General features: G+C 36.8%; 2 protein-coding genes across 6 annotated transcripts in view; both read left to right on the top strand.

The window, feature by feature from the left end:
* The first annotated feature begins 3421 nt into the window (after window positions 1-3421).
* On the top strand, window positions 3422-10892 carry LOC127165976 (cyclin-O). Its single transcript, XM_051111016.1, has 3 exons — window positions 3422-3754; window positions 5750-5935; window positions 10187-10892. Exons 1-3 carry the CDS (start codon window positions 3575-3577, stop codon window positions 10724-10726), a joined length of 906 nt encoding a protein of 301 aa, XP_050966973.1. The 5' UTR covers window positions 3422-3574; the 3' UTR covers window positions 10727-10892.
* A 1550-nt stretch (window positions 10893-12442) lies between these two features.
* The window catches only part of smtnb (smoothelin b), an 81309-nt gene continuing 71600 nt past the window's right edge, over window positions 12443-22151 (top strand). For 4 of the 5 annotated variants that reach the window (XR_007827733.1, XM_051109397.1, XM_051109395.1 and 1 more), the window contains exon 1: window positions 12443-12810. Coding sequence is in view for 4 of the 5 variants with exons in the window: in XM_051109397.1 (XP_050965354.1) it covers window positions 12748-12810 (63 nt within the window). In the remaining variant the exon portion in view is untranslated. The remainder of the gene's footprint in view (window positions 12811-22151) is intronic. The other variant, XM_051109400.1, reaches the window with a different exon arrangement.

The following is a 22151-nucleotide window of genomic DNA, read 5'->3' as shown; positions in this document are numbered from 1 at the left end:
AGGGATGGGTCAACAGTGTAAATAGTAACAGAAATTAATTACAGGCGTAATTACGAAGATATTTTTTAAAATGTAAGTACAATGTAAAAACATATATGTACACAATAAGTGCATTGTATCAAATGATTAATTTAAATGTAAGTACATAGTAGTTAAGGCCACCTAATATAAAGTGAGACCAAATATCTTAATGGAACATGATCTTTACTTAATATCCAAATGATTTTTGGTAAAAAAGAAAAATCGATCATATTGACCCAAACAATGTATTTTGGCGATTGCAACAAATATACCCGTGCTACTTAAGAAAGGTTTTGTGGTCCAGGGTCACAAATGTCAAAAAATTTGGTTTATTTTTTACAAATCAATTTTTGTTTTCTTGGTTAAGCATGCATTCATTGTCAAAATAATGATATAAACCAATTGGAAAAATAATATTTAAGTGTTTTATTTTATATACACTAAAAATTGAGTACTTGTAAAAGGCAAGGAAAAAGATTGCAGAAATTGCTGGTAACAGCATGTTTTCAAGTAAAGGCAAATAAGTAAAAAAAAGTGCCAGATAAATAAGCAAATATAATTGTTTATGTGTGTGTGTATATATATATATATATATATATAGATTCAATCAGTGAAAACAATCAAATAAAGGAAAGGAAAAAGGGAATCCACACACCAAACAAATGCAAAATCAGCAAAATCTAAAGTGCACTAACAAAAATGTGACTGTGATCACAAAATCACAAAATGTGACACACAAACAACAATAACAAAAACAGCACACGTTTCAGTCCATGCTGGACTATCTTCACTGCTGAACATTACAACAAAATGATTAACTGAATCATCTGGATGACTAATTGAAAATGCAGCAAGCATTGGGCGTTGAAGTGGGGGGAAAGGGTGACAGATTTCAAGGGCCCAGGGGTCTTTGGGGCCCGCTGGATCTTTCAAAGTAAAACTAAGCAAACTTTTGGTCTTAATAAAACTTTAAATCTTTCCTGTTTTCTTTAAAAGGTTTTCCTGTCCATTAGTTGCTCTATTTTTGTTTTTGTTTTTAAACCTTGGTGTTGTTGTTCAGTTAGCCGCACCCACAATGGTGGCAATTGTTAATTATTTATTGCATTTTCAATTAGTCATCCAGCTGATTCAGTTAATCGCCCGATGTTTCTTAAATGTTGTTAACCATTGTCTTTTTGTTTGTGTGTGTGCGCAGTCACATTTTTGTTAGTGCACTTTAGGTTTTGTTGCCAACTTCCACGTAAATCTTCAGTAATATATTTTGTTCAAAGGACCTTGGACTTTGCATTGGTTTGGTGTGTGGATTCCCTTTTTCTTTTTGTATTTCAAGTAAAGGCTACATACAGTTCTTGGTGGCTTTAATTAATAATTCCCAAATAAAGTTATATTTTATTTATTTATGTTTTTTTTTTTTTCAAATTTTGCCCATACTTAGTAAAATTGAGGCAACACTTAATTTTCCCATGGTGTTTGAATAGAACTGTGTCGTAACCAGACACATAAAACAACTGTAGTGACGTCTGTGTTTCTTTAAGCCTCATAGATCAGTCTGTACCATCTGTTTTCTTCATATCTTAATTGCAGCTTTAATGATAACTTACAGGGCCAGCTGCCACAATATACAAGAAACGGCCTCAGCTGACTCCCACAGATATATATTAATATGTGAAGGGTGCTGATAAGATTTAGCTATTGTTGCTGGACTGTTCTGTCTGAAAACACTCCAGACGGGAAGGAAGAGAAAGACTGTGCTTTGCTCCTGTTTTTTCTCTGAACTGTTTCCTTACAGCTGCAGGAGTTATTGGTCTCCTATTTCTTTCTGTCTTCCTGATCACACAGGTGTCCATCCGTCATGACTGGATTTTGCTTTTGTTTGCTTGCCTTTTCTTGTGTTTTTGTTTTATGTTATTATTTGATTTTCATTGTCAAAGATCTGAATAATTGCAGTCTACAGCTGGCCCAGCATCTACATAAACAAAGAGCAGGTCGTTAAAATGACATGTTCAGCAACATATTTGATGAGATTTGTCACTCTTCAACTAATGATTTGCTTACTTTTGTAAACGAGCAAACGTGATGGTTGAGTCATTTCAAACTATGTTTGACCGTGAGAATGGGACTCCTTGAATAAATATTGAATATTTTAATATTGAAAAATCTATGAATATTTAAAATCTTAACAATATATTTAGATCTAAACAAATAGTTCACCCAAAAATGTAAATTTGCTGAAAATACTCACCCTCAGGCCATCCAAGATGTAGATCTGTTTGCATCTTCATGTGAACAGATTTATTATTAAGATGTTTTTAACTTCAAACCGTTGCTTCAGGCTAAAATACCACTTATAATGGATTTTTTTTTTTGTTTGGATTTGTGTGTTTGTTTCTTACAAACACACAGCTTTTGGCTTCTCAAGATGTTAACTGATGGACTGGAGTGGTGTGGATTACTTGTGGATTATTGTGATGTTTTTTATCATTTGTTTGGACTCTCATTCTGACGGCACCCATTCACTGCAGAGGATCCACTGGTGAGCAAGTGATGCAATGACACATTTTTCCAAATCTGATGAAGAAACAATCTCATCTACATTCTGGATGTCCTGAGGATAAGTACATTTTCATTTCTGGGTGAACCGTTTTTTATTTTTTATTTTTAATTTTCACATATGTGACCCTGGACCACAGAACCAGTCATAAGTGTCAATTTTTCGAAATTGAGATTTATACATCATCTAAAAGCTTAAAAAATAAGCTTTCCACTGATGGTTTGTTAGGATAGGACAATTTTTGGCCGAGATACAACTATTTGAAAATCTCAAAACTGAGGGTGCAAAAAACTCAAAATACTGAGAAAATCGCCTTTAAATTTGTTCTTAGCAATGCACATTACTAATCAAAAATTAAGTTTTTATATATTTCTGGTAGGAAATTTACAAAATATGTTCATGGAACATGATCTTTACTTAATATCCTAATGATTTTGGCATAAAAGAAAAATCGATAATTTTGACCCATACAATGTATTTTTGGCTAAATATACCCGTGCTGCTTAAGACTGGTTTTGTGGTCCAGGGTCACATATATGTAAGACTGGTTGGTTTCAAACACCATTTCTGTTTTTGCAGTTAAGTGTTTTGTTTTTATAATTCTATAACTCTTTTAGTATTGCCTAAACGCTTTGAAATAGCTGATTACTGATTTTAAATATAGAATATTATATGTTTTGTTACATTTTATGGGCAACAAAAATCAAGCGACGCTTCAGAGTTCTCAGTGCGACACAAAACAAGCGACACCTGCAGCTCCCGTGGGACTGTTGTCACGGTAACGCGTGTACGCGGGCTGTGTAGCGCCCTACAGTGCGCGCTAAAACACCCGGGAAAGACCCGCTTACAAGCACCATATCATCTGACAACACCGCATTCGGGTGAGACGCCGCACGGTTCAGCAGGATGATGATGGTGATGATGATGATGTGGGGACATCCATTGCAGCGGTAAAGAATCTCCTGTGCGCCAGTTCAAGGGAAGGAGTTTGTTTCTTCAGAGATGTCTGCATTAAGTGACTCTGGCTTTGAGGAGGATCTTCACACGTCTCCAATCAAGGCTTCAAGTGCCAGACTGACACCAGACCTGCAGGAGTGTGATTATGAGGAGAGCTGCTTCATCATCCAGAGACACAATGAGCAGCACTTTCTAGCGCAGAACTGCCTTGCGCGACAACCGCAGGTTTGTATTATTTATCATTGAAATAAATTCATACTTTTATTCAGCAAGGAGGCATTAAATTGATCAAAAGTAACAGTAAACGCATGTTGTATAATGTTACAATAGATTTATTCAATAAAAGAATCCTGAAAAAAAAAACAAAAACAAACGTTTTTTTGGGCAGCAGCACAACTGTTTTCATCATTGATAATAATAATAAAAAGTGTCTTGAGCAGCAAATCATGTGATCATGTAACTCTAAAGACTGGAGTAGCCTAATGATGCTGGAAATTCATTTAGTTTTAATCATAGAAATCAGTTACTGTACATTTTACAGTATTCAAATAGAAAAGAGTTACTTTAAATTGTAATAATATATTACTGTTTTACCAAAAACAAACAAAATATTATTGACCCCAAAGTTTTAATTAACATTATTAACATATAATCTATATAAACATACTGTCTTAAAGATTTGTTTTTGCTTATTTTATCCTTCAAAGTAAAACGTAATTATATATTATATTATATTATATTATATTATATTATATTATCCCGTTTAATCTCCAATTTTTCCCAGACATGAAAATATCCAAATAATGTGTCATTAGTAACCCTTTGAAAAAATCTATAATAATAATTTTTTTTGTTTTTTTTGGAAAAGTGTGTGAAAAATTGTGTTTTATGGTCAGTCACAATTGTGACAGGTGGAATAGTGTGTATACTGAATTAACATATTTCTGCTGCAGTCATAAACATTGTTATATATATCTTAGCCCCGCTATTCTAAACAGTTTGATCACATTCTAGGGTTACTATCACGCATAAAAAACCCTTATACAACAAGGAATACTAACATAAAATACAAACAAAACAAAAAAAAAAAAAAAAAAAAACAACCATCAGGGTATTTCAAAATTGTTACTTTTTTGTAACATATATCATCACATTTTTATATTAGTGTTACCAGTACTACAACATCAATGTTGTAACAAAAACAAAAATGTAGTGCAATTAATATTTTGTCATTGCAACAGTTCAGTGCCATCTTCACTAAACAACTGGATTTCTGTAAACCTAAATTTACTGTTATCCCACCAGTCACAGTTGTGATCATCAACATGTTTACTTATTCTATCTCATTCTTTGTCATATCTTTATGTTAAAATACTTCACTAGTCTTTCGTTTTGAAGCTTTTATGCAGTCATCATCTCTCAAGGTGCAAACAGGAAATAATCTGCTCTGGTCATGTGACAATTTTCACTAACTATGTGAAACAGCACATATTTAATTGAGACCCTTTATTTTTTCCATATTTGCAGGAAGTGCACTAAAACATAAGTCAGTAAGGTTTTAGAGCTTTATAAATGAAAACCTTTTTTACGGTCAGTGGGATTAAATGGGTTAAATTATATTATATATAATGAAATTTCAGGTTTGAGGATGAAAATGAGCAGTATTAAAGTATTAAAAGTTTTGGTAACACTTCACAATAAGGTTCATTAGTTAACATTAGTTAGCTACATTAGTTAACACGAACGAAGAACAACAATACTTCCACAACATTTATTAAGCTTAGTTACTGTTAATTTCAGTATTTATTGCATTATTAAAATCGCAAGTCGTGTTTGTTAACATTAGTTAATGACATGAACTAACAATGAATGACTGTAAGTTTATTAACTAACATTAACAAAGATGAATAGTGTAATAAATGTATTGTTCATTGTTTGTTTATGTTAGCTAATACATTATCTAATGCTAACAAATGACACGTTATTGTAAAGTGTTTCCAAAGTTTTGATCTAGGTGCTGAAACCAATATACAAAACCACACTTAAAAAAGGGCACAGTGTACTGTATTAATATGAATTAATTGTATGTTTTTTTTTTTTTTTTTTTTTTTTTTTACAGTGCGCTAGCTACTGAAGCATTTGTTTTCTATTGTTCTTGCTGTTGTCAATGATGCTACTGTTCTGTCTGTTAAGTTTTATATTATTATTATATCCTTGTAGATTACAGCAGAGGCTCGCAGCAAGCTGGTCAGCTGGCTCATAGCTGTACGCAGACAGCTCAAACTGTCTTTTGAGTCGTGCTGCTTGGCTGTTAATATAATGGACCGTTTCTTGATCACAACCTCAGTGGCTGCAGACTGTTTCCAGTTACTGGGAGTGACGTCTCTGCTGATCGCCACAAAACAGGTAGAGTAGAGCACTCTCTCTTACTCATCAGCTTCAATATAGAAATAATACAGAGTTAAGAATTACTTCTGGACATTAGTATTCTCAATCTCTTTTGAAAAAGAAGTGCACTTAATTGTATTGAATGTTCACTTGTAGTATACTTCAAACCATAAAAGTATACTTTTAAATATTGTATTTGCAGATAAAATAATGTTGTTTATTACAGTTTGTAATGTCAAATTTAAAGTTTTACTTTGAAGCATATTATAAATCAATATGTTTAAATAATCTCTGGCTGTACAGAAAGACACTTTTTTTGATGTGTTGTCTTACATTCTAAAGCACATATTATTTAGAACGCACAAGCACAAAAGATGAATGTGAAAAGTAGTCTTTAAATAATCCACAAGCAAATAATCCACATAAAGAGAAGAGCAAGAACACATTTGTAATTGTATTTATTTATAAAGCACATTTCAGTACAACCAAGGTTGCCCAAAGTGCTGTACAACCAGCTTACGCATCCAACTTAGACAAGACCCGACAACAATGAACAGAAACAGAGTAACTTAAACTCATGAGCAAACAAGTATAATTAATGACACACATGAACTGAATGATGAAATCAAATCAAATCAACAACCATGACAACCAAAACAACAGAGAAAACGTGCAAAGCCAAACGAAGTCCAAACTGAGGGATGTTGTGACAGAGCACACCTCGGAAGGCGTGGCCTCATGCCATAGAGAGAAGGATGAGGCGGCGGCGAAGGGATTGTGAAAGAAACTCGTACACAGATGGCGCACAGGCAGAGAGATGCAGGAGGAGTATGGACGACCAGGAGGAGGCAAAACCAAGAAATACAAGGTTGTGCAGATAGTGGTATGATCTGGTGGATGGCCTTGAACAGGGAAGGGCTGATGGTATCCCAGTGCACAGTCAGAGCTGCACTCCCCAGCAGCGCCTCTGAAGGGAGAAGCCATGGAGTAAGATGACCCAACAACCCAACCAGAGGCGATGTTGACGCTGGAGGTGGAGCCAACCATGTAGCCAGAGAGCTGATGAACCAAAGGGACACCAATGACCTTTGTGGCTGTGACGGAGCCACAGCGATGACCCCCTGATCTGAAATCACGGATCCGGAGGGCAGAGATGGAGTTAGAATTTTCAAGGGTGGAGGCGGAGCCTGAGGGAGGGCGGAGCTAGCAGGAATCATAGGGGTGGAGGACCGGAAAGCAGGTGAAGGTGGTGCAATGTCTGACCCAGGTGATGGTTCGAAAGAGCCCAGCAAGGCAGAATGTCAAAGAAGGGTTGCACCAGCTAGACGTAAAAAAGCTGGGTGTAGGCCCTACGCTGGACTTTGCAACGTCCAACTTTATGATAATATTTACACCTGTTGCACCAGCTAAAACTACAATCAGGCGCAACTATGCCTGGGGTAGACTATGCGCATCCACGCCAACACATTCTCCTGCAACGATAGCGATAGAGACGACATCTACGCTGCAGTGGCTACAACTACTAAAATTAAAACTGAATTGCTCAAGACATCATAACAAATGAAGCCACCGCAAAATAATTTCATTAACTAAATACTTTTTTCAACAAGTCCGTGTTTTTGTATCTGAGGTCTTCCTGCACATTCCCATGACATATTTCGTCAGACTAACATGACAGGTTAAGTAAAATATAATGAATGAAATACAATGCTTCTCTCTAGAGTTATTTTTTTGTAGCTGTTTATCTAGTTTATGTACAATGAATGTCTTTCCTGAGGTTAATGTGACTTTACGTGAGAGTTGTGCATTTTAGCCTACTGACGTCTTTCTGTGGCTGAAAAACATTTATAAATTGTATTTTGTGATAGAACTGACAGAATTTGAAAGCTGATACTTTATTTCTGATTAAAAATAAGCACAAAGCTTACTGCGATTATTGGATGGCAGGCATGCTGCAAATGATGAGAGGAATTAAGGACGTTAAGCATTTCCAAGCATTTATATACTGTCCAAGCAAGATGTCAAATAGAAATATTAAGGGAATACTTTAAGAAAGTTATATACCATTATCAGCATGGTAAAGTAGATTCGTCTCTCGTTGTTTCTGAGAGAATTTGTGCCGTTAATGCAGTGTTAGCTGTCATTTTTTTTACTTTCACTTTCATAACTCTTGCGCAAAGTTTGCGCATTGCTTGCATGCTTTGCTTGCCCCCACCCCCATAATATCAAGTGTTTATAGGCCACATTATCCTGCTCGAAAATACCATACAGTTGGTGTCTGCCTTAATTAATAAAAAACGAATCATGTCCGAGCAAATCATGACTTTTCACATTACACCTACCTTTGAGTAGGCGTAAGATTTAGTCTCAGATGTAGCACTATGCCAAGATGGTGCAATGGGTATAAATTCTATGCACGACTTAAAGCGCATTTTACAGCCTAGTCTTACAACTGGGTGTACGTCCAGTTGGTGCAACCGGCCCCAGGTCTTACGTCACTGAATACATCTTTCCCAGCAATTCTATGCAGTGCCAAACACAAACACACCAGACTTGCTTGAGATCTATTGGCGGCACGTAGACTTGCTGGCGCACAACTTCAAAGCACCACGAGAGCAACTGGGAGCTGACGACACTTTAAGCTTTTAAATAGCTCTCACGTTACTTCAGTGCCACACAATGACACATCCCAAACAAGCCTCATATTAACAATGACCAACATGACATACATCAGCATCCAAACACGGCGAATCCAACATGTTCGTGTTTAGCTGCTCTTTTAGGTCGAGGTGGAACTGAACGCTTTGAGGGTGGAGGCAGAGCCACGGGCTTCTCATGCCCAGGATGAGATGACTCCCAACAGTCCCAAGGTGTATCCACATCACTGAGAGGAGGCTGAGGTGGTACTGAGGGACTGATGGAGCTAGTGATGATTGGGTGGCTGGAACGGCTGGGAACTGGAGAAGGGACTGCAGAAACAGGCATAAACTAAGGAAACAATGCAAGTTCATTAGTAGTGGTAGAAGAGGGAGGTTAGCTAGGACCAGCGAAATCATAAGAGAGCAGGCAGGTTTAGGTAAGAGCAATGGGGGCAGAGAATCAACCTCTCCAAAGTCAAAATAGTTCTCCAGTGCATTAACCAGAAACTCACTCTCAGTGGCGACGGGGTGGGTGGGGCTCACTTCCAAGCCCTCGTTTTCCACATGCATTTCCTTGGCAATACTTGGTGCAGCCAGTGCAAACACCTGGTCAACACACGCATTGCTCAGGCTCTGTGGTGGTGTTCAGCTCAGTTGCTCCCATTGGCACATTCCTTTTCTCGATGAGAAAATCTTTCAAATGATCCTTGAGGAAGCAATTGCCCTGTTCAAGGCACAGGAGGCGATAGAAAAATCGTCGGTCCAAAGAACACACACAAAAAACTAAGTCTGCATACCAATGTGCATATTATTTATAAAGTCATTTTCAATACTATTTAGGGTAAATAGGGTGGATAGTATGCACATTGGGACGCAGGGCAAAACTCAAAAATATTCAGGGTCTTAAGGGGTTAGATCACCCAAAAAATGTGTTTGCATCTCTCGTTATTTTGTTTCTTTTTTTTATATATATATATTGTTTCATATTACAGTATTTATTTATAGTTTTGTGTGTTAAATTAAAATATTTTTTTCTAAAGCTACTTTTTTGTAATGTACAGTATATTCAGTGCTTTTCTAATTTAACAATGATAACTTTTCATTGTCTTTAGTAATAACTTTAATTGGCCCATGATATGTTAATTCATTAATCTCATTAATTTGAGATCAATTTGATTAATTATGTACGTAATTAATTTGCTTTAAAAAAAATAGTTGCTTGATATCACTATTTAGAACACAAAACAAACAAACAAAAAAACCCCAATACATCTCCTTGGTTTTTCAGTTCGTGACCCCTTTAACAAACACACAGGCTACTAATCCACATAAAGAGAACAGCAACAACACATCCAACTTAGACAAGACCCGACAACAATGAACAAAAACAGAGCAACTTAAATACGCGAGCAAATAAGGATAATTAATGACACACACCTAAACTGAATGACGAAATCAAATCAACAACCATGACAACCAACACAACAAGGAAAATGTGCAAACTCAAACAAAGTTCAAACTAATTGCAAAAATATAATTAAATGTCTGAAAAATGTCTGTAATGACATTCAGTCACACACCTGATTACAAAAATAGACTATTATGTAAATTGTGATTTTGTGTTTTCCAGGTTGAAGTGTACTCGCCTCGCATCACACAACTTCTGTCGCTTTGCTGTAATTCATTTTCCAGAGAGCAGCTGTGCAATCTCGAATGCCTGATCCTTCTCAGACTCAATTTTAGACTGGCTGCACCCACCCATGCTTTCTTTCTGGACTACTTCACCAGTCGCACTACTGGATATCAGACTGATGGAGCCATCGATAAGATGGTCACTACACAGGATAGAAATGCATGGAAGGAGCCTGAGAAGAAGTGGAAATGGTTGGCTTGTAAAGTCTGTGAACTGAGTTTGGCTGACTACACATTTAACAAGTATATGCCGTCTGTGATTGTGCTGTGTGCTATGAAACTGGCAAAAGATCTCCTGAACACGCAATCAGTGCAACCCACAGACAACAACGCTGGCTCATCAAAGACGTTGGAGTCATTTTGTTTTGAAGAGTATCCAACATTTGAAGCTCAGCTTTTGTTTCAGCAATGCACAGAAGATCTGCAATTGTTGGTTTCTCTTAATCAAGACGCAGTTCAGGACTTTATATCACTATAAACTATTAGTTCATTTAACAAAATGATCACATTGCAAATTTGCTGAAACTTACTTAAGTAATTCACTTGCTGAAGAAAATGTGCAAAAATGCAAAGATACTGTAGTAATTCAATGTTTACAGAATTTCTCTTTACATTTTACTCCATAAGCTGAATTAAAGGCTGGATTTATAATACACAACTTTTAATGCAGGCAAACAGTATTTATCCCCCAAAAATATTTATGCAAAAGTAAGTTTTTATTTTAAATGTATGTTTATGTAGAATCATCTTTTTGTATTTGTGTGATTATGGGTTTGACTGATCACCTGTGGGAATTAAATAACAAGTTGAATGTTTAATTAAATCTTACAGATTTCTTAATTAAAAGGGTAATATACATTTTTAAAGGGAAAAACATAATGTTTGTTTCATCATGAAACAGATTTTAGAGAAATTTAACATTACATCACTTAATCCACATGTACTCCACACGACGCCAGTTCTTCAGTTAACGTCTTGTGAAGCCAAAAGCTGTGTGTTTGTACGAAACAAATCCATCAAGATGTTTTAAACCTAAAACCATTGCTTCTAGTTAAAATATGAGTCCTCTATCCATAACGCTGCTTTCTCCAGCCTTTGGACTCTCATATTCTGACGGCACCCATTCACTTTATAGGTAAGCAAGCGATGTAATGCTAAATTTCTCCAAATCTGTTCTGAGGAAAAAAAAAAAAAAAACTCATCCACATTTTGGATGGTGATTAAATTTTAAGCAAATTTTACATTTTGGGTATTACTTTAGCCTGAGGTCCACTAACAATGTTAGCAAAGTTATGCATCATAATTAAGTTTTGCATGACCATTTTTCAGCATCTCTGTCCTCTTCGCATGTGAAATGACATTCAGCGCTCACACACAGGCTATGGGTTTTCCAATATAGTTCACTAAGATTCAGGTGTGCTGTTCAGATCAGAAAGAAACGATCATGGACGTCATAACCTTTGTCCACTTTAGTATTTTGTGTATCATGAATGTGCATCAGTCATGTATAATTTGGGTGGCCATATGTTTTGAGTTTCTGACTTTAGAATTGAATATTTTTATTTTGATAGTGTTCATAGTTCAATTCATAATTCTTTTATCCCTAAAGTTACTAAAACCATTAAAAAAAAAAAAAAAAAACTTGTGAAGGGATACCACCCAAGAGACTTAAATGCTATAATACTGGATATACACGTATTTTGACCAAAATAAATAAATAAATAAAAATAAAGTGAAAGAAAAGTGAACTGTTATCATGATATGGCTTTTAATCCTTATCTCTTGAGTGCCAAAGTCCCTATATTAATTTGAAAAACGTGTACTTCGGTCTTTAACTGATGATATGTTTATCTATATCCTACTTAATATTATTCTGATGAACTTTATTACAGTTTGGTTGTTTTAAAATATAGTTACCTGTGTCTGTGCTGCAGGCAATGTGAGTGGTTTCACGTCAGGTCTTGCACAAGTCGGTTAGTCAGCAGACAGGGCGTGGAGGAGATTAAGTGAAACGAGAATGTAAATGTGACATTTTTTTAATATGATGAAGCCGCAGTGCCAAATTATTTACTGTAAGAAAAAACAAAAAAACAATGTGGTAGTTCGTTACACCAATCAAGCGTGTAAGGTTTTGAATTTGCCGGCCTGTTATTGGCTGACTGTGTTTAAGGGGCGGGGCTTCAACTCAAATCACTCACCGCTTGTGACTCCGTAGGCATGTAGTCTGACTGTCTGAAGCTGCCGTGAACCGTGAAACGGTTGAAGTGTGTGGAAACAAACTGCTGCTTAAAAAGGAGAGTTTTTATTTTGAGGCTTTTTTTGTTAGGGTGTACCTCAGACGAGTTTGTCGTTTCTTTATTAGAGAGCATCTTCGGACCGAGACCTAACGTACTCTTGAATGTCTTCAGCGTGAGCCTGTCTATTATGTGTATATGACGGTTTATTTAACAGCACTTTACTCTCGTATCGAATGAGGTAACCGTACAAACCGGTAATAAAATGTCTGAGATGATGTCAGAGAAGCGATACTCCAGCATGGATGAGTCCTCGCTCCGCAATCTGGTGAGTTCAGCCCTCAGTAATGTCACTTTTTAGTTTTATCAGATTTTGGGTTTAGCTTTAGCATCACTGCAGTTTTTGACAAGAAGGTACGTGCTTTATCTAGTGTTCACATCTGTCTGATAAAACCGCCCGTGTCAACATAATATGTGAGCTCAAGCGCACGTGTTATGTTGTAAAATGGTTAAAAATTAACAATGGCCGTTAACAAAGCATATTATAGTTTAACTTTCACAGCAAACAACGATGATGTTGTAGACAATAATACTGTATACTGTATGTGTGTGTGTGTGTGTGTGTGTGTGTGTATATGTGCAATAATATAAAAATAGCTATTGTATTCGTTTTTATTCAGTGATTTTCTTAAATACATATGCAAACGTTACATTTGAGAATTCAGAAGCAGTTAAGCATGTTAATGCTATGTTTACATTATGTGGCATATTATATATTACAAACCAAACAATATAACAAACACAGTGTACACATTATACTACACACAGACAGAGCATGAGTCAGCAGTGCAGTCCAGAGTGATGCTACAGAACCACCAGACAGACTAAACAGAATGAGGATGAGTGGAGAAATGAAATGTCCAAACAAGCAGCCACACATAACAGAGCCTGACTGTGTGCGCGCAACATGAGACTGGGAGAAAAAGAGGAACAGGAACTAAATAAACAGATTAGGAGAGAAGCAGTGGGAGTTTGTAAATAAACTTAATGCATCCAGGCTGATAGATAGTCCTAAATCATTGGGACAAATTGGAGTCGCAAATAGTGCACCTTTAAGCTTAAATGTTTCAAGTGCCATGAACAAGCACCACATTTGACATCTGGTTTCTGGCTGGTTTCTGTTGAGTCAGTGGCGGTTCTAAATATCATGCTGCCCCAGGCCGGATAAGAGGTGCTGGGAAAGGAACAAATCATTTTAATGGGTTGTGGATGGAGTGGAGAGCAATTGTGTGAAACGGTCAGGAATGAGCATGAAGTGGGCGCCTGAGAGCTTGTGTGAGAGTAACGTTAGACAACAATGCCAGCCTATATAACTGTCAGCGTCGGCTGTGCCAGGATTCGTGGATTGACGGAATTACAAAGTGCTACACTGGTTAAAACCACTGCATTCTTGCATATTGAGAATGCACGAACAGAGTTAAAATAATTTACCATTAACTGTGTATTCCTTGAATTGATCAAGAGTTTGCGTGTCGCATAAGCTTTAAGTATGCCAAACTCACATGAGAAATAAAAACTGCAATGGGATCAGCTTGATAAGTTGTAGCACAGTCATCATACTCGGTCATTTTCTTTAGAAGACAAAATACTTAAGAATTTGGGTTTATTACAAAAATAACATTTTTATTAGATAGTATCCCAATATGAGAATAGAATCACAGCGTTCAAACACGATAAGAGGTAATTCATAAGAAATAATTGAATTTGACATTATTCAGTTAAACAGTCCCAATGTCATAATTTTTGCAGTTAATGCAGAATTACATACAGTAAAAGTCCTGCAGTGTAAGGAGCTTAACTTGTGAGTGTTTTATTAAAGGGGTCCTATTATGCTTTTTCACTTTTTGAACTTTAGTCAGTGTGTGGTGTGTATCTTTGGGCATAAAAAAGATCTACAAAGTTACAAATCTCAAAGTCCACTCCAAAAGGAGATATTTCGTTTTTAAAAAATCCCTTTTCAAGAGCTACAACGAACAGCTCCTTTGGACTACAACATTTCTTTTCCGCATGCAATGATGTCACAACGCGGTCCATTAGAATATCATTAAATTCGAATTGTTGGAGGGAGGGGAGGGTGAGGTGGGGGATTAGCCTAACTTTAGCGATGCAGCGCGGACAACCACTTCAACGAGCCGCAGCGCGGCGGGTATAAACACAAGCATCAACTAGAGTGGCCGCTTTAGAGCAGTAACGTGTGCAATACAAGGGATCGAAATGCACGCCAAAGCCGCGATCTACTCCGGTTGCCGCGTCGGAGCTGTAACGCACCGCAGACGTGTGCAGTGTGTGGTAAGAGATTTATTCATCATACAGTGTAGATACCTTCAATTATAATGCGAGTGTTTTTTAAAATGCATGAACATGCACTAGAATAGGCTAGGCTAATCAGTGATGATGTTCTTTGATAATGATAATGTTAGGCTGCTTTTAGCCTTATGCCTGACCGGAACTTTCTTTTTTCGACAAGGGGCGTGGCAGTACTGAAATACCGTCTAAGCTGTTTGCCAATCACAACGCAGTGGAACAGCTAACCAATCACAACACATTTAGTTTTTCGAAGGCGGGCCTTCAATAAACCCGGAACTAATTGAGCCTTATGTGCCAGGCTGGGAGAAATGTATTGTAATAATGTAAATTGTTAAAAATAATGTATTTTTCGAACCACCAAGCATGAAAGCATGTTCTAGTACACCCCTAAAACAAAATCAAGACTTTGTAAAAGAGCATAATAGGACCCCTTTAATTAGCACTTTGATAAGTGGGTTCAGGTGTTTCACACACCACATTATCTTGGATTGGCAGTGAGTTGTTCACAAAAACCATTGAATTATGTACTGTCGTAAAGGAATGGTCCCTAGAATAGTTACAGCATATGTCAATATGGATAAACAGTTTCTGAAAAGAGCAAATGTGGCGTCAAAGCTCACAGACAATGCGACAGTACTTCAGGATAGTTCCTAATGGAAAATTCCCAGTAAAGTTTAGCGTCACAAATTCCTACACAATTGAATAAGCGCTTCTGTAACTCTGGTCATGAGCTTCATCAAGCTAAATTGTAAGGTAGGTTTAAACCGTTAGTGCGTAAGGACCCATAACGCAGAGCACAAAACCTGCATTCAGAGCATTGAGGAAAAAAAATATCACCTGTTTTTTCCACCTTATTCCTCTGTACGTAGTTAACGTTTACAGAACGACCGCCCTGTTGGAAAAATGAGGTCATGACGGTTTGAAGTGGTCTGGCTGATTTTTGTAATATGGTACAGTTTGTTTGTGGTTGCTTGGTCTCAACCAGCTTAGGCAGCTAACCTAACCTTGTCTACCTGGTTAATCCAGACCCCACCAGTTTGTAGAGCATTAGACCAGCTATTGGGTAAAACAACTGGTTTTGACCTGCTAGAAAGTTCATTCATTCATTTATTCATTTATTCAAATAAAAAAAAAGAGATTAATTGACTGTAATTTAAAACCCTATTGCTGTTTGACTGATGCATGTCGGTCAAAAAATCGTTGTTGTTCTACTTAAGAAAAAAGTTACCTACATCTTGGATGGCCTGAGTAAATTAACTTTCATTTTTCATTTTATTTCAATTCATTTTTGGGTGAACCTTTAAGTTTTTTAACTTTTAAACTGCAGAAATAACTTTTAAAATGCAGAACATTGAATTGAACTGTTGTACATATATATTCAACTTAAAAATAATTTTTCTGTGTCCTGTTGTGCAAAAGCCATTCTCTCAAGATGTTTGTTGTTCTGAAATTATATCAGTCCTGTAAAAACATACCAAACAGATGCAAGATTGATTTTTATTAACATTAGGATTTCAAATGATTTAATTTGACCAGATCTAGACACAATTTTAGAGCTGGTAAATCTGCTCAATTGAACCTTCATGTGTGGTTCTGAAGGAAAACAGATTAGAAGTCGATTCCCACTTCTGTTGTCCTTCAAATAACTCAATGCTTCCCCCAAATCTCCCCCCTGCAAATATTTTCCACTCTGCCCTTTTCACAATGTTTGGATGTCTCTGAGACGCGATTCCACAGAGGTCAGGAGTGTCGCAGTCCCTCATGGGTTGTAGAACATGTGAAGTTTTCTCCAACTTTCCTGTTGGCTGTTGAGCATATTTTTAGTTGTCTGTGACTATATTTATTTTTTATATATATATATATGGTTTTTATAATGCAGTGTCTACTCATACCCATGAGGTTGGTGTACGTGTATACACACATCGTACTTTGTAGCTGTTATAAAAGGAGGTTTTTGTTAAGATTGAGAAATTGAAGTTTCAATTAGTTTTTCATTACCGATGTTTATTTGTCTTGATAGTTGTTCTCCTCAACTTTGGCATTTCCTGATTACATCCCAAAGGATTGTCTAATTGGTGTCTGTTTATGTAGAACTTGGAGGCGGACCAGAACTGCCATTCAAGTTTGATAAACTCACATCATTGCTTCAGTCTTTGTTTTTTTTTTTTTGTTTTTTTTACATATTTTAACATAATAAAATACAAACAATCTCCATTAAAAATGTAAACGTTTGTAAGACCGTCATGGTTAAGTCATGCCCTTTGCAGAATGAAAACAAGCTCATCACTGGAGGTTGCCAAGAGGATGTGTGATTAATAGTAGTGGATGCCCTGGTGTTATAGGAGCACAGCTGTCCATAACTTCTGATCACAAATAACAAACATTTTCATTGCCTATAAAAAAGGTACCATTCTAATTCGAAAAGGATTCTGTTTACTTGCCGCAAAAGTTTGAGAAAGTATTTGTTAATGTGCTCCAAAGCCTGAAGTCTCATTGATACCACTCTGTTTTGCATGTTTGTGCAAAACGAAAGAGACAGTTCATCCAGAAATGTAAATTTTCTCTTCATGTACTTACCTTTATGTCATTTCAAACTGGTAAGATTTTCGTTCATCTAATTAACTCTAATCATTTTGTCCACAGCCAAAATATAATGCTTCAAAAATTGTAAGTGCTCTATGTATATGTATTGCGAAGATGAAACATTATGGAAATTTCATGTCGCGATCATAGTAATCAGTATTATCATGGTATTACTAAAAATAATGGAAATGTTCAAAAGGTAATGATACACACACTGAAACGATTTACCAAGTTTTATGCCGATAACCAAACAACAACAAATAAAATTAAATCTGCAAGCAGCGTTGAAAGGGCCCTCGCACCTGGGCTCACCACCACCCGGTGGCTTTAAGAAAACAGTGGATGGTGAGACAAATGCATTTAAAGTGGTAAATATAGAAGGAATAAGTCAAAATCATTTTATGTGCCAAACTTCCTGCTGCCAGCTGGTGGCGCTATGACTGTAACTGAATATTGACATGTAGATGTCTTCAAGCCAGGACTTCAGACATTTAAACATATGAAGTTTGGTGAAGACTGAACAAGGAATCTTTGAGTAAAACATGATGTATCCTGTTGCCAACAGGTGGTGCTATGATCATAATGGAATATTGGCCTTTAGATGTGTTCAGGCCAGGACTCTAATCGAATGTGTGAAGTTTGGGGTAAATCAGACATTATATAGCTGAGTTGCAACTAGAGGTCGACCGATATTAGATTTTGCCGATACCGATAACTAGGGCTGCACGATTAATCGAATGCGTTTAGGTGCGTTCAGCTGGAGTGGCAATTAATACACAGAGCCGTAAATCACTGACAAGCTACGCCAAATCGCACTAATAATCGCAGATGAATCGCATTCGATTATGAGCGCGATTTGGCGTAGCTTGTCAGTGATTTACGGCTCTGTGTGTTAATTGCCGCTCCAGCTGAACGCACGTGATGGAGCTTTACTACTAATCAAAGTACCGGCTTTACTGACTAAGCGCGCCTCATAAACGCATTCGATTAATCGTGCAGCCCTACCGATAACTAGGTTGGACCACACCGGCCGATACCGGTTAATTGACTGATAGTTTTTAAAAAGGATACTGAATGGAAAATAAATAGTGCTCTACTATTTACAAAAAAGGTAGCCTATTGAACCATACTTTGTAAATGAATAAAAATATTAATATTAATTATATATCGATAATTACAGTTAGTTCATTGTTCATTAATGTTAACAAAAGCAACTCAAATTTTTAAAATATATCAGTAAATGCTGAAATTAACACACTCTAACAAGAAACAATACTTCTATTCTACAGCTTTTATCAATCTTAATGTTACAAATGGACTCATATTGTAAAGTGTTACTATTACATCAACAATCAAGCTAAAGATGCCCTTCTTTAAATATCACAGATGGCCACAGTATTGAAATTGCATACATATGGATTTTGTGTACTTTCACAATTTAACTGCTTCTATTCTAGAACATTTGTGATTATCTATTCAAAATCTAAAAATATGTTAGTCACACAATGGGCAAAAGTGCAGTACCACGTCTAGAAGAACTCACAGCTATCCGGCATCACACACACTGGACGCTTCACGTTCAATTCAAGCAGCTGTCTACAAGACTTTATTTGATCACCAAATATGAAAAGTATACTGCTGTCCTTTCTCCATTAATGCAGCATCTAGTCAACAAATTCATCGATTAGTAATGACATGAAAACATGCACTACAGTATACTGTACACACCATTTGTTGTCGATGCTTTAAATCTGCCTTTGAAGTGTCCCGCACAGTGCGCAGTGTCACATGTCTAAACAAACTGCACATGCTATCAGTGATTTCTGCCACTAGGGGCCGCTCTTGTGCTGTATAACAAAGACTGTAGGGACTTTGCTGTATAATGACGAACTTCTCAGCCACTCCACGGACCCAACCCGGGAAAAAACTATCGGCATGGATTTTTGCCGATAACCGATAGTTCCACCAATCAACTATCGGTGCCGATTAATCGGCAAAACCAATACATCGGTCGATCTCTAGTTGCAAAAACTTCCTTTTACATGGCGAAACTTCGAACTTTGTCAGGCCGCCACGGACATGCCCTTTAACGAAAACTCAAAATCTTCTCAATTTAACATTGCAAAGGCCTTTAGTTTAGACTGACCAGATATAATGTTGATGTCATTAAATCTCTAGGCGGAGTTTGTTACAACGTGTGTTTGTTACAAAAACACGCCACTTCCTGTAGCCAGCAGGTGGCGCTATGACTCTTCAGGACAGTTCGGACATTGTATGCCTGAATTATAACAACTTCCTGTTTCATGGCAAAACATTGAAGTTTGTAGGTATAGGTCTTACATGAATCTACCAAATTTCATACATGTAGGGGTCGAGCGATTATCGGCGCTGATATTAAGCATTTTTATGATCATTGGTATCGGTCATTTCCAAAACCAATTCGCTGATTAAAATGATTTCATTTTGAAACGCGCTATTTGGCTCTGATGCAGCCTGCCGGAACTCACCACTCTGTGGCTGAGAGCAGTCTCTCCGCCCACCGCCCTTCTGATTTGTTGGGAGTCACGAGACCAATCAACACTGAAGGCTGAAGGCACTGAGTGTTTTGCACTCTCTTACACTGAAAGTGCTTGCTTACTGGAGCTGCTTCAGTGATCATGCATCAGTTGTCGCTCAAAGTTAAGGCAGCAGCAGACGTTGCTGAAGTTGCAATAGATCACAATACACTAACGATACACTGAAGTTGCAAAACACATAAGTATTATTTATGATTTCCGGGATATGGAAAATGCGGACGGAATCGCAGAATCCAGTCATAAATGGAATTTTCTGTATAACGCGGAATGTCACAGAGTTTGTCAAAGTTTGGATAAATCAATCAAAAGTAGGTCAGTATACTTAAGTCGAGTCACGACGTGGACTAGTATCTGTAAATATTAAGCCGCAAATATACTGTTTAAATATGGATCCTGCATGTTCTGCATGTCTGTGAATGTGAATGGCAAGGAATCACAAATTTATTTACGTGCGGGACTTAAGCGTCTGTTGTCTCAGTAAATGAGGACATAAATACATGAACAACATCTCTAAAACTATCATCATATGATGTTTAATAGGCTATAAAAACTTAAAAGGTCCTCATGGCAAGCCGTCAAAATATAATTTTCGTTTAAAAGAAACTGTCAGAAATATATTACTGTGGTGCAGTAGATTATAGTAGAATATATGTAATAGGCTACTACTACTGCAATTATTACAATTTTGTTTAAAAGAATAATTACAGTCTTCATTTCTTCAATGTATTAAATTAAATAGTAAACCCGTATGTTTGCCAAAAATAAATAAATGAAATGGTTTTTTGCCTTCATTTGTACTGTACTCTAAACTTTTTTAGTGTCACATAGGTCAAGATTAGGATGACATAAATTGAGAGATTTCAATAAGATACTTAACTAAGTGTGCCTATAATAGGCTGTTTGTGTTATAGTTTCATGGAGATGGAGCTATGAAGACAATTAAATTATTTACACTTATTATATAATTTTTTTTTTAAGTTACTCTATTGATGTGCATTAGATGATGAATTGAATAGTCACCTCTACTATTGTAGGTTATGTTTTAGTTATCAGAATAGAATTAATGAGGAATTATGACCGGTTATGCTATTACACATACATTTCTAACAAGCTGTTTAGCTCTAGTCAAATATTCATAGAAGCATACTAATAATGAAGCATACAGTGGCCCCACTTTTAATTCTCTCTATACATTACCCTTATTGTATATGGATGAACAAAGCATGACAAGAGTAAGAAGTGCAAGTGTGGGAGTGCTGCACTCAACCAACACCAGGGAAGGCAGTTTTTGTCAGAGCCCTTGTTATTCTTAATTTTGACATTGATTTAAATTTTTATACCAGACATATATCGGTTCAAAATATTGGTTATCGGTCTGCTTGATCTGTAATAATCGGTATCAGCATCGGCCCTGAAAAACACATATCGGTCGACCCCTACATACATGTACGTGTAACATAGCTGGAGGGGCACTTTGTTGAAATTTTATAGGTGGCGCTATCGAGCCATTTTGCCACACCCACTTTTGAAACTCAAATAAGATGTAATTTTTTGCAAAGTTTCATGACTTTTCTAGCATGTTTAGAGCCTCAAAAATGCAATTAATTTTGGCGAAGAAGAAGAAACCGAACAATTCCAGTAGGTGGTGCGAGGGCCCTAATTAGAAGCACTGGGAACTTTTTACTACGTGTACTAAGATGTACTATATTTATAATTTGTTTTACCTCTACAGATTAAGATTTGCAAGAGTAATTTGGTCCCTTTTTCACATTTTCTGAACAAAAATGACAAACAGGCCAAATTGAGAATGTAACTTCACTGTCTGACAGCAGGTGGCGCTTATGAAACAGCAGAAATAGAGTTGTTTCCCCGGTAACTGTTGTAAACAAAACAGTGCTGCGCTTATAAACACTGTAGGGACCATTCACGTTGCGTTTTTTTTGGCTCAAGTTCGTTAATTCAAATGTAAACATGGCAAGCGCACACAACCCTGGTGCTGCAACTCTCATTTTTCCCAGTGCATCTATGTTAAAATGAAAAGATTTTAACTTTGCAGAATGCCTCAAGCGCACCACAGGTCATGTGACAAGAACCAACCAATCAGCTTCATCCATTATGTAACAACATTGAAAGCTCAGCCAAG

Source organism: Labeo rohita, chromosome 5 (genome assembly GCF_022985175.1).
Source record: "Labeo rohita strain BAU-BD-2019 chromosome 5, IGBB_LRoh.1.0, whole genome shotgun sequence".
In the NCBI taxonomy this organism is placed as follows: Eukaryota; Metazoa; Chordata; class Actinopteri; order Cypriniformes; family Cyprinidae; genus Labeo; species Labeo rohita.
Note: the sequence above shows the minus strand (reverse complement) of the source record. Positions and strands in the feature narration are given on the sequence as shown.